This window comes from Bactrocera latifrons, unplaced genomic scaffold (genome assembly GCF_001853355.1).
Source record: "Bactrocera latifrons isolate USDA-ARS-PBARC rearing strain unplaced genomic scaffold, ASM185335v1 scaffold_6, whole genome shotgun sequence".
Classification (NCBI taxonomy): Eukaryota; Metazoa; Arthropoda; class Insecta; order Diptera; family Tephritidae; genus Bactrocera; species Bactrocera latifrons.
Genome location: NW_017537267.1, coordinates 1,881,037 through 1,898,714, shown reverse-complemented (window position 1 = coordinate 1,898,714; position 17,678 = coordinate 1,881,037). Strand labels below are relative to the sequence as shown.

Below are 17,678 nucleotides of genomic sequence, written 5' to 3'. Positions count from 1 at the left end.
TTGTGTGTAATATTGTGATTCCAGGAGTTTTATAAACACAATGTTGCTTATAAGCAACATTTGTCCAAAGTAAAAATTTTTTTTCTTTTAGAAGAGATCTTACAGAATCAGAAATAAATAAAATTATCAATTTTGACTGGAATAATTCTGGAAATGGGAATGAAGAAGAAGAAGAGGAAGAGAATTTRGAGAGAATCATTGAAGAAACAATTGAAGAGGTGAGAAAAAAGGGGGAAAACGTGGAAATGAATTTGATAAATGAAATCATTGAAGGCGGTGGAAATGCTGATGAAGTTGAAAATGAAGTGCTCACAGAAAAAATTGTCAGTGAAACGTATGAGAAAATAAACCTGGATAGTTTGAGATAGAGGTCAGCATGCCTACCTGATTGCGAAACTGTTTGGAAATATGGAACAATTTGTCAATAAGTCAAAGGTCCTATAAACTACTTCAATGGTGTCTTCGATGATGAAATCATAACGGAGATTTGTACCGAAACAAATCTTTATTCTATGCAAACGAATGGCGTAGAGCTTCATTGTGCACCTTTCGAAATCAGACGATTTATTGGCGTACTTTTTTATTTGGGCGTGATACAAGTTCCAAATATGCGAATGGCTTGGACGCCAAGCTTCAAATTATCAGCTGTTGCGGATTCTTTATCCAAAACACGCTTTGAGAAAATCAAAGGAGCCTTTCACCTAAATGATAGCACAAAACAGCCGCAACCAGTATCACCCGATTACGACAAGCTATATAAAATACGTCCCTTATTGGCCAGACTGAAGGAGAAATGCAACAAATTACAGCAGGAAGAACATCAGAGCATAGATGAACAGATGATAAAATTTAAGGGACATAACAGTCTAAAGCAATACTTACCCGTGAAACTCAATAAATGGGGTTTTAAAATGCTTACAAGAGCTGGACTTTCAGGCATCGTATACGAGTATACTCTCTATGTTGGAGACGGAACATGTCCATCTTTTGGATTGGGTATTTCGTCAGATATTGTGTTGTATTTGGCTAGTAATGTGAGTAGAGACAAAAATTATAAGCTTCCGAGGCAATCGGATTAAAAACTGTACGCCTTATGAATGAAAATGACCTCATGAAAAAAGGTCGGGGATCATACTACTTCAAGTATGAAGCTGTACATAATTTAGCTGCCAGTCGCTGGTACGATAAGAAAGGTGTGCAACTTTTGTCAAATTATATAGCTGAAAATCCGGTTTCACAATGCAGACGCTGGCGTCGTAAACAAAAAAAGTACATAGATGTACCAAGACCGGATGTTGTTGAATGTTATAAGAAGCACATGGGAGATGCAGACTTGGCTGACATGTTGTTAGACTTATATAAAATCAACCACCGTTCTAACAAATGGTATGTGCGCATAGTTTACTGGTGCATCAGCATAGTGGTAGTCAATAGCTGGTTTCTGCATAGACGAGACCTAAAAAATCAAGTCACACGAACGATATATATGACATTGCTGGATTTTCAATAATCTATAGCAAAGAGCTTCTTCACACGTCTAATATTACGTCAATAAACCCACGTAAAAGAGGTCGTCCCTCGACAATACCTGAAAGAATGGAACCAGGTTCATCTTCACCAGCGTCGCCGGTACCATCTAACGTGTCAGAAATTTCAATGAGCTCTTCGTCGTCAAAGCGATCATACATAAGTGAACCTCCGAAGTCAATGCGTCTTGATCAAACCGGTCATTGGGTTGAATGGGGAAGAAAAGGAAGGTGTAGATTATGCCAGACTGGTATTCCAAAATCTAAATGCTCAAAATGTAATGTGCACTTATACTGTAACCCACAGAAAAACTGTTTTGTCCCATATCACACATGAAATGTATGAAAAGTAATAAAAAAATTAAAACTATCAATATTTGTATGTGTTTGATTGTATACTACCATGGCTCAATGYTGCTTATAAGCAACATCTTATAACTCAAAAACCAGAAGAGATACAGGTTTGAAATTGATATCGTTTCATATTCAAGGCTCAAATAGTATCCCCATGTACTCAAAATATTTTTAAATTGGCCCAGCTTAATTATGACATGAAAGGGTTAACAGTCCGAGATTTGACCATTTCGGATGATCATTTGAGCCTAAAATAAGTGAAAGAACGATTGTTCCAAAATCACTCAAACAGAGCGCCGAATTCCAACTACTCGGATGTCATGAAACGTATTACTATTGGTGATGAGTCTTGGCTTTATCCTTACGACCCGGAAAAATACGATCAATCGACCGAATATCTTGGCAAAGATGAGTCTAAGCCGAAAAAAACCACGTCAAGTCAGGTCAGAAATCAAGATGATGTTGACAGTTTCTTCGATTATCGAGGTGTGGTGTATTCCGACTTCCTTCTGATCAACCAAACTGTCAGAAAGTAATACTATTTGAGTGTTATGCGTCGTTTGCGTGAAGCTATTCGTAAACAGACACCAGAATTATGGACCGACAACTCCTGGCTTTTGAATCACGACAATGCAGCATCTCATAATACGTTAATTTTTTCTGAATTTTTCGCCAAATTTTCAAGCAGTACCATTCTGCTGCCACCGTGTTCGCCGGATTTAGCTCCGTGTGACTTCTAGATATTCAGCAAACTGAAACTACGGATGTCGCTGCGGGGAAACCGTTTTGAGTCAATTAAAGACATTAATCGTGAAACGCTCCGCCTATTGAATGATGACGGAAATTGACTTTAACAAATGTTTCGAAGATTGCAAAAAAAAAAAAAAAAAAAAAAAAAAAAAAAAAAAAAAAAAGCACAGGTATATTGGGCCCACGCAGAATTACTTTGAGAGTAATGACATAAATTTGGAAGAACAAATTAAAAATTTTAAAACTATGAAGAAAGTCTTACTATTTCTTGGTCATGGTAACATATTATTATATTGCAAATTTTTCTGTATTTTCTTTTTGAATAGCAGAGTTTTCATCTCAATTTTCGTTTAAATATTAAAGTCCTTGAAATATATTTCCTTTCACTTTTATTATATTATCTTTCTTTTCCAATGAGTTTTATCGACCTATTGTAGTAACTCTTTGTTTTTGGCTACAAAATGATACTTCCTGGTTCTCGAAGTTAACGTTTTTTTCTCCTTTGAATTTAATGATGAGTTATTTCCTACTGAAATCGTCTACGTATGCCTATACTTAGTCTCTAATGGTGGCTGGATTAAGAAATAAACATAGCGCCTTCTCTTTTCTCTTATTGCTGAAACTGAACTACTTTTACCATTTCTTTGTTCACTCAGTTTAAGCTTTTCACTCTTATCAAGAAAACTACCTCTATAGACTAACCAAAGTTATTGCTTTGAGGTTGAATACCGAATATATACTATACATTCCTATGTATATGTACCTGATTAAAGTGCTAAATTCCAATTTAGTTCTAATTATATTTAGTTTATACCACACCATTTAATTATGTTATTATTTGATGGCAGTTGCTTGCTTGATGGGGCGCCTGCTGATTGGCTGTGTTAAGAGAAAGACCTTTTGTTGAGTTATAGGTTTTGATGGAAATTATAGTTTCAAATCTTCACCAAAAAATTTGCATTCAATAAACTCTGTAACACATGATTGTCAGTGGCAAAAGCTTCTCAATGAGGAGCATGTCTTGGTATAAAACTATTCTTCTTCGAATCGTCCTTCTATTTCTTACTCTGACGTTATAGTATGACATTGATCATCGATAATAGTTTTAATTTAACAATTTATTGGTCGCTTTTTTAGCCAAGATTACACTCAAATCTTACATTTTTTAATTTTTTGTGTCATCGCTCTTTCATCTTATTCAATAAAATTGCTGACTATGACCGGTAACCTTCTCCAAAACTCTATGAAGTACTTTAACAAGCGCTATAAAAATTGAATGAGGTTATAAAAGGAAATTCACTGTATATGCGTCGGATTCAAGTTAAAACATGGAAATTAGGGAAGTACAAAGTGTTTTTTCATTTAACATAGTCCGCATCTAAATTATTGCTGCATTATTTTCCTTAATTTTTCCACTCCTCCCTAAGAAAGGTTCTCTAGAATAATTTAACAACAATTCTCTTTACTTAAACATTTTTATTTTTATTAAAAATACAACAACAACCTATATATTATTTAATTTTCATTTAATCGTCACTTCATATCTTTGTCAGTTCTTCTTCAAAGTAGTCCTGTGCTTGCAGCACTGTGAAAGAATCCGCATAGTCTTCTGGCTTTACAGCCCATGCCCTCTCACAGAGTACAGCGAAGAATATAAGTACGAGCAACCACAAGAATTTCGAGAACATTTTTTCCGCGTTCAAATTTTGGTTAGTATATTCAACAGTTTAATGATAACTAAGCTTCGAGCTTCTTTTCGACTTTTTCGAGCTTTGATCCAACTTTTGTATGAAAAAATGTGTTCTTGAAAATGTATAGTTTATACAAATGTATTTACTAAGAACTATTTGTAAATAAATGTATACATATTTATGTATGTACAATACTTATATATGTACAAGTAAGTGAGATATATGTATTGAGGTGATTTTTTTCTTTTTTGGAGCTTGTTTGAACAGTCGTATTTATTTAGTTTATTTAGACAAATGATAGTTCTAATTTAAACTCTCTAATCCCACCACAACCAGAAACGTTTCTAACAATGCGAACTTGTTATTTTGAAGTTAAAATTTATTTTTGTGTAACTTAAATATTTGCTCTTCCCATGCAGACCTTTTCCGCATTCCTCTTTCTAGCCACTCTTCCTGCCCATCGAATAAATTGAGGTGAAGACTTAAGACCATATCTCTAAATGTATGACGAATGAGAAATTTAGTCTTAACATATACACTAGGTTATGCTAACCTCATGCTCTTTCATTCGAAAGCTAAATTTTGGCGGCCTAAGTAAAGTATAGCCTCACTTCTTATGTTAGCTTCAACTTTCTAAAAGCTTATTATAAAACTTAATTCCCTAATATACATCGTGTACCAATTACTTTCGGTCTTGCACGTCAAAAATCACCAGATCGAAATAATAGAACATTTAAGGCATTTGATGCTGTCCATATTCTTGTAAAACATACATAGATAAATGGAGAACCTTTATGAGATTTCCTATTTGTTTTTTTTTTTTTTTTTTTTGAAGAAAAAACTTCAAATTTAATTGGGCTGTTTTTTATAATTCGAAAGAAGAATCTTTGGCATTTATTTTTTGAAGATTATCCTTTCCAAATGTGGGCCACGGCAACGTTTCCGATGGTCCATTCGTTGAGACTAATTTTCGAACATTTCGAATGATAACTGGCGAATGACTCGCGTGATGTTTTGCTTCAAAACTTTAATCGAAGTGGGATTGTCTTAGACTTTAGTCTTTACATTATCGAAAACATCGGAACTTCTTTGAACTTCTCAAGAGCCCATAGAGCGTGCTGAACGTCGTCTATTCGGTCGAATATTATCCAATAATGAATGTTGGGTCTCAAGATGAGTGTTAGTATTGCGAATAGTTGCTCAGTAAGCCGACATTAAGACAAGAGGCTAAAGAGTGGTGTGAACCTGGTTGTTTGGCTTCGAAACGAGTTTGTGTCCGGAAATCGGACAGGATGGTTATGGCATAAGTTTTTTTGGGAAGCGACAGAAATTTTGTTTGTAGATGACTTGCAAACTGGTAAAACAATTAATTATGAGTATTATTGCAAATTTTTGGACCAGTTGAAGGAAAAAATTCCTGAAAAAAGACCCGGTTTGCAGAAGAAAAATATCCTTTTTTCATCAGGGTAATGCACTGTGTCCAACAATGGATAAAACCCATTAAATTGTGAATTGTGAATTAAATTTCGAATTGTTAAAGCATCCTCCGTACTCACCATACTTAGCCCCAATGACTTTCATTTCTTTCCAGAAAAAAATTTTGCGTGGCAAGGCTTTCAAGGTCATTGGTCTGCTGAAGCGTATTTTACAGACCTTCCGATTTTTCACTTCAGGGATGGAGTCCACAGATTGGTTGAATCGTTGGAGCAAGTGCAAAAATGTTCAGGGGTTTATAAAATTGTGTTTTTCTTATCAAACTATAAAACTATTTGAACGAACTCGTATATGTCTTATTGAAGAATACATTTTCCGTACAAAATTTGTTTGATTTAATTTTAAAGCAACACAGCACAGAAAAATAGTAAACGAAAATCTCATGTATCTATTCAGAGTTAGTGGCCTGTATGGCACTCCTCAGTTTTTGAAATTTCGCCGCGGTGCCTATGTCAGTGTATACCTTTGTTCTGTCTTGCTGCTTTAATAATTTTTTCCATGCTATATATTATTTAACTTTAACTGCTCCTTCAAATCAGTTGGGTTGAAAACTTTCCTCCAGTATGAGAAAAGTAACTTGTGAAATCTTCCAACAGGCGGTAGGAATAATATTTTATAAATATTTGGGACGGGCTGGCACTGCGCCGCAAAGTTTATTAATCATTTCTCACATATTAGAAATGATCATATTGGATATAGATATAGTATATAACGTATAGTTTACTTATACGTATCATAAATATATTAATTTGTAATTTCGTTGTCTGTAGAGGAATACATGCTAAGCAAGTGAAAAATATTGACGAGGTCTTTTTTAGTTTAAATTATTAGGTTGTAAAAAAAAGTCTTGCGGTATTTTCGATAGTTGGCGCTGAGAGCGCATAGTTCTAGTTTTATTCGTCGCATCGGTCGCATCCTTTTTGGAAAGCTAATTTCACTCATTTTACGCGCTAACACGTGTTTGATTGATTGTCGTTTCTTTTAAGTCGTTCGTGAGTTATAGCTTCGCAAACATGGAACAAAGTAAAGAGAATATACGGCATATTTTACAGTACTACTACAATAGAGGCAAAAATGTATCTCAAGCCGCCAATAAAATTTGTGCAGTTTATGGACCCGATACAGTTTCCATTTCCACCGCATAATGATGGTTTCAACGTTTTCGTTCTGATGTAGAGGAGGTCGAAGATGCGCCACGCTCCGGAAGGCCTGTCGTCGAAAATTGCGATAAAATCGCTGAATTGATCGAAAGAAACCGGCATAGTAGCAGCCGTAGCATCGATCAAAAGCTGGGCATGAGTCATCAAAAAAAATTTTATGAACAATTGAAAATTCAATAAAAATACCGCAAAAATACCGCAAGACTTTTTTGACAAACTAATATATATACACGATTAAGTATAAGAACTTTTACATTTATTTCAAAATCATATAGTTTTTTTTTTAGTCCAAATGTATTTAAGTATCTAATGTGTTCTCTTTTTCTCTTTGCAGATAAATTAAAATGCGCGCTTGGCATAATGAAAAAAATGCACTACACACTTAAATGAAAACACTTTAAAAGTTTTAAAGCACATAATGCGAAAGGAGAATTAAAGAAAATAGTATACAAATAAAATAATATAAACTCACATTTATTGCACAAAAACAACAAGAATGCCACAACATTGAAGTACTTTGAAGACAGCTGCTTGTTGTTGAAGAAAATTGTGAAGAGCAACTGCTTATAATGCGTTTATCTAAAATAACCTATCACATAGGTTTCAAAAATGGTGCACATAAACTCGAACAACAACAACAGCAGCAGCAACAGCTTGAGCATACAGCAAAACTTCAAGCGACGGCTGGCGGCAAGGTTTGCTTTGACTTCGTGGGCTTTAAGTTTGACTTCGATTGTTTTACAAATATATTGACTCTTTAAGATAGTTAGCATACAGTTTTTAAAGTAGTAAATTTCATTTGTATTTGTTTTTGAAGGTCAGTCCATATTTTCTACGATTTTTTTTTTTTCATTTTATTTGTATTAACATTACTCTTTTAATAACTTTAACGACTAGGAGGGACCTTTCCGATCCTGACGGAGCTTTTGGTGTTGTTCAACGTCCGTACACAGCCGTATTAGATTTGCGAAGATACCAAGACCAGTAATTGTGGCATAGAGGCAGTTCTATTTCGTGTTGTCGAAGTTTGATTTTATTCGTCTTTTCAAAAAAATCTGCCCGAGAGTAGATTTTCTAGGTCAAACGTCACACTGATATGGTCCAATCAGTTTTTGACGGTGGGCTTCAGTCTTTCACATACTACTATATGCTATATCAAGGAAGCTTATCCCGCCTGATTCCTAATTTTATGCGACCATATCTTGCAAAGAAGCTGATGCATGCTCCGCCGTGTTTGAATAGTTCGCCCAGTAATCCATCGGACGCTGTTGCTTTGTTGTTCTTTAGGTGGGTAATTGCTAGTCCGGCAATGGGACACCTATTCCATCGTCATCGATTGGGAATCGGTATCGCCATCTCTTGGTGTTACACTTTCATTGCAGTTCAGCAGACTGGAGAAGTTTTTCTTCATAACTTCAATATGCTCTGAACATCAGCCACTAGATTACTACTTTGGGTTCTACAAGAGTATGCTCCGCTTTTAAGACCTTCTACCAGTCCCCGCATCTTTTCGTAGAATTTTCCAGCATTAACCCTGTCGGTCAGATTCCCAAAGTCTTCAAATTCACGCATTTCGGCCTCTTTCTTATTTTGTCTGCATAAGCGTCCCGTTTTCCTCTTCAACTCTCGGTATCTATCACACCCCGCGCGTGTTGTGGTCAATCGTAACATTGTGAGGTAGTTTGTCTGTCTTCTCTCCACTGTGACATGATACTCCTCGTCGTGCCAACTGTTATTTGGCATCTTACGAAAACCAATGGTTTCGGTTGCCGCTATACGTAAGGAGTTTGAAATGCCCTCCCATAGTTTCCTTATACCTAGTTTTTGACGAGTGCTCTCAGAGAGCAAGAGTGAAAGTCGAGTAGAAAATTGTTCGGCTAGCTGCTATTAACGCTCACTTTATACCCGTACACTTTCTCTAATTCTCCAAGCCTTAGGCTCGAAGCCATCATCATGTCCACTATGTTTCAAAAAAATCGCCTTTCTTTGGAAGATTTGATATGTATAATAACAAGAAAGGCTTAGACCCTATTTTATTTGAGGCCTAAAAATTTAGTTTAGCTTAAACTTACAACGAAGCGAATATTCTACGAAAAGCGCCGATATACTTGAACTATATATATTAGTTAATAAAAAATCGATTTTTAAATAGAAGTGTCTAATGCTTTCTCTGCCTTCCGCAGCGCTTCAGCGGCAGCCATAGCAACAACAGCAATAGCAATTGTGGAAGCGCACGCGGCAGTGGCAGTGGCAGCGGCAGCGGTGTTAGCGGTGGCAACGCCACCAACAATCGCAACAGCATTGGCAACGGCAGCTGTGTGTCGACGTCGACTACCTCAGCAGCAGCAACATCAGCGGCAGCGGGAACTGGCAAGCGACGCAAATCAAAGCCGACAAAGTGCTTTAGTAGCACAGTGTTTCGCTGTTGTATACCTTGTCGCGGGGGCGGCTCAGCAGCCCCCGCTACAAGTCCGCCTCATTCGCCCGCAACGCCCGCGGATGATGTAAATAACGGCACTAGCATAACCGCAGCAATCCAGAAAAAGTACGCGAAAGCAGCAAACGAAAAGAAACGAGATAGCGGCAACATAAGTGCACCCTATGCCGAACTAGATGCCGACGTAGACGCTGACGTCGAAGTTGAAGCAGTAGCAGCGAACGGCAAGAAGCATTCGCTAGCCGACACAATTGCCACCTCGGCAACCACACCCATATCTTTAAAAACCATTATAAACGACAATGATGAACTCGAGCCGCCGACCTTGAGCGTAGCCGACATTGCAGCCGCCACACTTGCCAGCGGTATCGTAGCACGTAAAGCCGAACCGGAAACACTGAGTGACGCCAGTGTCTCACCGACTGCTGCTATACAGCAGCCACCATACCTGGGTGCGCCTATTAACGTCCCACAAGGTTTGAATGCCAACGGCAGCGCCGCTTTAAGCATCAGTGCTCAGCAAATATCACCAACTAAAACGCCTAGTAACGTGTCGACAGTGACGTCCCTTATCACTGTTATTGGGCAAATAAGTAACGCAGCCACACTGCAGCAGCAACAGCAAACTCAACAACAACAACAACAGCAACAGGTACCACCACCACCGCCACCCGCCGCGCAATCAGCGCCACGCGTCTCGCAATCACAAACCTCGCCACTACCGCACATCAAAGAGGAGGAAGAATCCGAGCATATCGGCAATCGGCACCAATACTCACCGCCCGTCGACGCCGAGCAGGCTGTTGGCGGCACCTTAACTACTGTTAGTGACAGCAGCGAAAGCACAAACGCACCCCAATCCACAAACACATCGTTCTCAGCGCCGACCAGCGGCCATCAGGAGTTAGTCACACCAAGCGCTTCAACTCCTTCACCACGCATCAAACTCAAATTTCGCAAGCAACACAAATCGGCTTGGTCTCGTTCGGTACTTGCGCCCAGTAGCGCCACCAGCAGCGTTGCTGGTGTGGGCGGTGGTAGCGGTGGTGGAGGTGCTGGTGGCGGCAGTGGCAGTGGCGGCGCTACCTCCAACGAAACCCTCGCTTCGAACGGCAGCAACACCAACACAGCGACCAGCGTCAGCAGCGGCGGCTTACATCGCATCTCATTGTCTTCAGTGCCACACGCGTCCAGCTCTGCACAGCTTCTACCAGCTACCAAGATGCAGGCCGAACAGGGCTCCATTGGCGATTTGCAGAAATACCACAGCAGATATTTGAAGAATCGACGGCATACACTAGCGAATGTTCGGTAAGTACCTCGCAAGCTTAAGTTATATACCGATATTTAACACTTTAAACTATACTTAAAAGCATTTTCGCAAAATTTTTCGCATCCCACATTTTTTCCTTTACTTATCTCTTCGGTAAATATAAATTTTGTACGCCGCTCGCATTCGCGAATTCTTTAATGCACCATTTCAACATGCAACAGCGATAAACGCTTGTAAAAACGGTTTAATCGAAGCCACCGACGTTCGTTACTGCTGTGTGGCATTCGTGGCACGTGATCGCCATGCGAATTATTCAAATACACTCAATTTGCGTTGAGCGGCGGGCGATGTCACTTGAATTGACTACAAATTGAGTATTCCCTGTCATCTTGATGACATTAACGGGTCCAGTATGCGCTGAATGTAAAAAAAAAAAAAATATTGACAGAGAAAGGACAAGGGCGTTGACAGTTTGAGTTCTGAAGCAAACAGACGTAAATTTTTTGCACAAACAGAGGTGAAAAGGGGAGTTTAACACTCTGCCGTTCACAACGCCGTTTTCAGTAAGCCGTTAGTATTGAGAGAATATATTGAACCTCGACGTCAAACATAATTGTTAAGGAAGTGAAGTTTGTATACTAAACTTTAATATACCTGGCAGTAACCTCTTCTCATAGGGGCTCAAAATTTGGTTTATCCTTAGCTTGTTTTGCCGTGGAGCTCATCCGCATTTGTCTTTTCAAACTAGTACAGCGACATCCTCATTGTTCTAAGGCACTGTATTTTTTCCATTGCGTTCAATATTTTACTTATATTCTTGTTACCGGGTTTTGAATCCAACCCGTGTGTCTCTGATGACCCGGAAAACGGATAATAAGTTTTTATAAATCTTCTAGCAGATTTGACCCAAATCTCGTATTTGTTCTCAATAATTTATTCTACTTTGTGATGGATTCGCTTCATGATGTTTTCAATTCTAAGGGCCAGGCTATTCGGAAGATTCGTTACTGATATCATTTAGCAAGTATTTGCTTTTGAAAGTTTCAAATAACTAAATTTAATAATTCAAAGCTCTGACGATCGAAATGAACTTCATACCAAAATAATCTATCAGCTTAGTGTGAACTATTCGCGATCCTTACGAATCTATGTCGAAGGAAAAGTAAAGCTATATTTTATTTCAATTATTTATTTACAATTGTTGTCATCTCTTCTTGTTGTCGTTCGCTTTCGAACTAATACTTTTTTCTTGATTGTTTTGCGAGTTACGGCTGCTTTCTTGGTTGTTCGTCGAGTGTTGTTCTCACCGCAGCTAGTCTGTTCGGTGCTACGGTTGTTTTAGCTGCAGTTTTGACGAAACAGTACCGCGTCTGCGCCTCCGAAGCACTTTTCTTTTGACAGGGGTTCCTTTAGATTGGTCGAATTAAATAATTAGCTTTTACTAGCATGTTTAAGTTGAATAAGTTCTACCTGTGCTGGATCCTTCCACAGCTGCGGTAGTGCTATCTGTACTGCTGTCATAATCAGATGAATGGTATGCGGTAGATTCATCTACTGGATCCTCACTGCTGTCGTCTGCAGCCGGAGCGTCTGTCGACATTCCGGTGCTAGATCGTCTGTACTTCCCTCTGTAGAGTTTTCATCGGAGGATTCACCATATGTTGTTGGATAGTCTGTACTTCCGTCATCATAATATTCGGACGAGTCTTATTCTGCATAGCTTGATAGAACAGCTGTAGTTGCATCGGCCACATGGACGCCGGTGCTGGCCAAAGCAACAAAGAATAAAACGGCTAAGAGTATAAATTGTATCTTTAATGACATCTTTGAAGAAACTATGATTTGGAGGTGCAAGTTTTGACTGTCATTTAGCGGTGCCGTAACTTGGTTGTTATATACTATGGTTTTCAAAGCAAGAAGTGTTGTTTATATATCTGGATAAGAAGTTTGCAAAGTGTGTAAGCTTAAACTTTGCTTTTAGTAGTTTTTCATTTTCTGTTATTTTTGTACCTACTGTATAACGTCTGTATTTGGTAATTTCACAGTTTGTTGATTCTGAGGACATTCCATTTTTAATTCGTGTTGCCCCTAATAGAGCTCATCTGACGGTTTCTTCTGTGGAATTAAAGGAATAATATTATAGTATCTCAAGCCGGCATCTACCATACCTCGCTCTGATGTTTTCTGACGTTCGCAATTTCGGAACTGTTTAAAATTGATTTTAAAATTGTTATTTAATTTCATAGGATGTAGCCTGTGCAATGTATTTCTTAATTACTTATCGCTGTAAAAGTCCTCTTCTACTTTCGAACGCCGTATTAAACAGATGTGTTTGAAATATTAGTCCTGTATTCAAAGTTGAGCAACTTTTGAGATCGCTGAGATCCCATTACGAGCGCATGCTCGTAAACCAGCAGGCGCTCGTCATTCTTGCGAAAGAGCGAGCGTTGCACCAGTGTGCTCTCGTTAATTATGGAGTGGTTAGCGGTCATTATCAAGCAGAATCGGCGCGTTCTGCTATTCTTACTTCATTTTATGTAGACAACTTCCTTACGAGCTATACTGACGTTGAAGAAACAGTCATTTTAGTTAAGGATGTATACGTGATTTTGTCTGGTGGTTGTTTTAAACTTCGAAAGTGGAATTCTAGTAGAGCCGCTGTTCTAGCGAATCCTCTTCTCTACAATATTCACTTACCTATAGCTACAGTGTTAGGGCTGCATTGGGATCCGGTGAGTGATGAATTGCTGTTTAAGGTACCACTGAAGCAGTTTGATAAAATGCTGACGAAACTGCGAGTTCATAGTCATGTAGCCCTGTGTGTGATCCCACTGGATTTTTGGCACCAGTCATTATATTGGGCAAGCTATTTATACGAACTTTTTGGTCTTCGGGTTTATCTTGATATACTCCACTATCTAAAGATCTCTGTTGGTCTAAATTTCGAAATGACTTTTGTACTCTCGATAACGTTCGTGTATCGGCTTGGTATAAATGTAACGAATCGTACTCCTCTCTATAGATTTTGTGATGGCAATCAAAAGGCCTACGCTACAGTGGTTTACGCACACACTACCGACAATAATGACAATGCCAAGGAATCCTTGCTTACCGCACGCCCCAAGGTTGTTGAAAGGAGTCACAATCCCTCGACTAGAACTAAGTGGAGTTCTTCTATTAGCCAAGACGATTTGTAATATTCGTGGAGCCCTAAGTTTAGAGGACAACTATGTGCACTTATTGATGGACTAGCACTTCTACGCATCCTTTGTCGGAGCCAATCAGATATTAATGGAAGATCTAGCTGCTTGACACAGTGAAGAGAATCAACAATATATCGCCAACGTTGGGACGAGTTGCACTTTATAACACCTAGTGTCCCCCATCAAGGTGGTTTGTGGGATGCTGCCGTGAAGTTCGCGAAACGACATTTGGTTCGTGTCATAGGTAGCCAGGCGATGTGGCATTCGCAATTACAGAAACTGGCGGCACGAATTGAAGCTTGTTGTTGACTTCGCGTCAGCTTATACCGTTGATTGATGACTCGGAAGACAAATATGCGCTAACACCTGGAGACTTCCTCATTGGTGCCCCTTATATCGCAGTGCCAGAACCGACAGTGACAGATATTCCAGCTATCCAACTAAAGCACGGACAGTGATTACGACGTATCCATCAACAGTTCTGGCATCGGTGGAGTGAGGAGTAAATGGCGGCCCTACAACCACTTAGTAATTCGTAATTCCTGGTTCGAATTATTACTTCTAATAGAGTGTGCACTCGGGCAGTACAAAAATTGTGTTTGAGTAGGATATTAGGAGATAACATTGCTAAGACTATAAGAGTGACTATTTCTAAATAACCAAAAAAAAAAGCTTGTACAAAACTTCGAGATGGTCTATGGAATGTTCAAAATATGCCGAAACCGTACAGAAGCTATACGTCTAATGCTCTTTGTGACAGACCCAAAGATTAACTTAGCCTCGAAAGCGGTCCAGTGCTATTAGGTTTTTTGTTTGTTTCCGAAGGGGGAATCTTCCATAGATAACGATATCTAGTAGTATACAGTATACAAGATTCGTAATGCTCGCTAAAGGGACCCTCCACTCGGGATCACGCCTAGTCAATATTATGTAACTATCTTGAAGTTTCGAAACATTACGCTTACGTATTAAACCCTTAACTCCGTCATATGTAGCTATGTGGAAAGGCGCTAAGTATTGTCTCGCAGGGCCAGCTTTGCCTATTGGCTCACGTCATTAGCTCGCTATTCGCGGCTCTATCTTCACTGCTTCTTTGCTGTTCGGCTCTTCTTTATTCTTATAGTATCAGAGCTTTCGCACTGCCCATTGTATACCGTACTTGTCTCGTTTGCAGCATATAAGGCACTATATATTATCAGATGTTATCCGGTCTGATACTTCTACAGATCCGGACGTGTTGTTGTAAATCTCGGGGAAGCAAGTAAATACATTGGCATGTCCACATTCTTTTAGAAAATGCGTCTTGAAAAGTCTATCTCGCCTTTCGAGATATCATCTTCATGTCAGCATCTTCGCATTTATCTTCTTTGTGGTCATTCTCCTCGCTATAACCTTCGTACTCGTCGTATTCTGGTAATTTATTGTCTAAACCGTCTTTGTTGTAGTTATTTTCTTCGTTTTCGTCATCACCCCCAGCATCGCCTTCATTTTCACTATTCTATTTGTCGTTATCGTCTGTCAAGTAGTCCTCCCTTCTCATAGGTGCTCAAAATTTGCTTTAACTTGAACTCGTCTTGCTGTGGAGATCATCTAACTTTATCTTTTCGAACTTGAACCAGGCCATCCCTATTGTTTTAAGGTACTAGATTCTATCATTTGACTTAAATATTTTACTTATATTCTGCTTGCCGGGATTTAAATCCAGCCAGTGTGTATCCATGACCCGGAAATCGGTAATAAGTTTGTATACATCTTTTAGCAGAGTTGTGTCTAAGTACTTGTCTTTGTTCTTAAGAATTCTATCTTGTTGCAGATTCTATGATATCCTTGATTTCTGAATTCTATGGTTCATTCTCTTTGAAACATTCTGTCATTACTGATATCATTGACCTGGTAAATTTGACTAGAGCAACTCTTTTTTAGCTACGATAAAGCTTCAAATAACTAAATACAATAGTTCTAAGCTGTGAAGATTCAAATTAAATTGATATCAAACTAATCTATCTGCTAATTGCGCACTTTCCAAGTTCCTTTCAAATCAATGTCGAAAGAAAAATTAAATTTTTTTTATTACAACAATTTATTTAGAATCGTTCAGCCCTTAACCTCTTCTTCCTTGTCTTCGAACTACTCCTCTCCTATTGGCTGCTCTGCGTGGTACTACTGCTCTGCGAGGTACTACTGCTCTGCGAGGTACTACTGCTCTGCGAGGTACTACTGCTCTGCGTGGTACTACTGCTCTGCGAGGTATTACTGCTCTGCGAGGTACTACCGCTCTGCGAGGTACTATTGCTCTCACGGCAGCTCTTCTTCTTGCAGTACGCCTTCTAAGAGGAATACGGCGAGTGGTCCTTCTTCTTCTACGAACACGTGGGGAAACAGTAACGCGTCTGCGTCTTCTAACCACTCTTCTTTTTACAGGTGTTCCTTTCGATTGGTGAAATTAAATTATTTTACTTTTATTGGTTTGTCTAACTTGCAAAATATTTTTATCTCTTATCCTACCTATGCTGGATGAATTGTTTGTGGTAGATTCATCTACTGGATCCTCAGTGGTGTCGTCTCCAGCTGGAGCGTCTGTCGACGTTTCGGTGGAATCATCATCAGAGTAATATGCTGGATCGTCTGTACTTCCCCCTGAAGAGTTTCCATCGGAGGATGTATATGTTGGAGCGTCTGTACTGTCGTCATCATAATATTCGGTCGAGTCAGGTGTTGTTGCATCGGCCGCATGTACGCTGGTGCTGGCCAAAGTGACAAAGACCAAAGCGGCTAAGAGTATAAATTGTATCTTTAGTGCCATCTTTGCAGAACCTTTGCTCTGGAGGTGCTAATTTCGACTGTTCCTTAAGTGCAATTTGCTTGTTATATACCATGCTTTTAAAACAAAAAGTTGTTTTTTTTTATTTGTGGAAAAAACTACAGGCTTTGTAAACTCAAAGAAAGTCGCCCTGAACACTTTACTTGTTGTAGTTTTTCACTTTCGTAGGTAAACAATAAAAACTATTACTATTTGCACTCAAGGTATAACCTCAGTAATTGGTAATTTCTCAGTTTGGTGATTATTAAGATATTCTATTTTTAATTCTTTCGTCCCTGAAAGTTTCTTCTTATTATTAGAGGATTACTTCAAAGACGTCTACAAATATAATTTTATTTAACTCCGTTTGATGCGTGGGGCGACAATAGAAACGTTAAAGTCTATTCTATTTAATACAAAAGTCTCTCAAGTCGGCATCTACTAAAGGGCGACCTAAAATTTTCGGACGTTTGCGATTTCGGGACAATGGTGGGTTAATATAAAGAGTCGGTCTGTAAAGCTCATCAGTATTTTTGCATACTGTACGAGTATGATGTCTAAGTCATCTGCAATGTGTCCATAAAAAATGTGTGTTTCTTTTCGCGATCCAATTAGTTAATCACTGATTATGTATTCCCTGTTATCGGAACCTTATTGGAACCGAAGTCTTAACAGAATTTGCTTTATTCATCAAGTGAAAACGTTTCTATATGATCCAGCCGAAAATAGATGTTGCAATTCTACGCATACTTAGGGCTAATCTGGAGAAGGACGTGGTAACAAGCTTTGTTATAAAGACAAAAATTTACATCCATTTTGCTGAATAAAAAAATTCAAACGCAAATTAGTGTTAACGTTGTCAGTAAGGAGTTTACCATTACAAGGTCAGATATGTGATCATTCCCTGGTCTATAGTTCTGTCTTCTACGATTTCATCAGCAAACTTGTTTCTTCGAGAATACTGATAGTGGCTGAGAACGTTGTTGTAAT

At 38.8% G+C, this 17,678-nt stretch overlaps 2 protein-coding genes across 2 annotated transcripts; one reads left to right on the top strand and one right to left on the bottom strand.

Moving 5' to 3' along the window:
- Nucleotides 1-245: 245 nt before the first annotated feature.
- LOC108974872 (cAMP-specific 3',5'-cyclic phosphodiesterase-like) lies at nucleotides 246-10,727 on the top strand. The gene is made up of 5 exons (XM_018942972.1): nucleotides 246-357; nucleotides 430-871; nucleotides 2,173-2,366; nucleotides 7,576-7,670; nucleotides 9,159-10,727. Exons 1-5 carry the CDS (start codon nucleotides 246-248, stop codon nucleotides 10,725-10,727), a joined length of 2,412 nt encoding a protein of 803 aa, XP_018798517.1.
- A 5,262-nt stretch (nucleotides 10,728-15,989) lies between these two features.
- On the bottom strand, nucleotides 15,990-16,714 carry LOC108974871. Its single transcript, XM_018942971.1, has 2 exons — nucleotides 16,394-16,714; nucleotides 15,990-16,315 (listed from the first exon to the last, which is right to left on the bottom strand). The coding sequence occupies exons 1-2, from the start codon at nucleotides 16,689-16,691 to the stop codon at nucleotides 15,990-15,992; spliced, it is 624 nt and encodes a 207-aa protein (XP_018798516.1). The 5' UTR covers nucleotides 16,692-16,714.
- Nucleotides 16,715-17,678: the final 964 nt, after the last annotated feature.

Coding starts and splice junctions, on each gene's coding strand:
- LOC108974872 (XM_018942972.1), top strand. CDS start 246: ATGAATTTGATAAATGAAATCATTGAAGGCGGTGGAAATGCTGATGAA. Junction 872..2,172: donor AAGGGACATAACAGTCTAAA/GCAATACTTACC, acceptor TCACTCAAACAG/AGCGCCGAATTCCAACTACT. Junction 7,671..9,158: donor AAGCGACGGCTGGCGGCAAG/GTTTGCTTTGAC, acceptor TGCCTTCCGCAG/CGCTTCAGCGGCAGCCATAG.
- LOC108974871 (XM_018942971.1), bottom strand. CDS start 16,691: ATGGCACTAAAGATACAATTTATACTCTTAGCCGCTTTGGTCTTTGTC. Junction 16,316..16,393: donor AAACAATTCATCCAGCATAG/GTAGGATAAGAG, acceptor ACCAATCGAAAG/GAACACCTGTAAAAAGAAGA.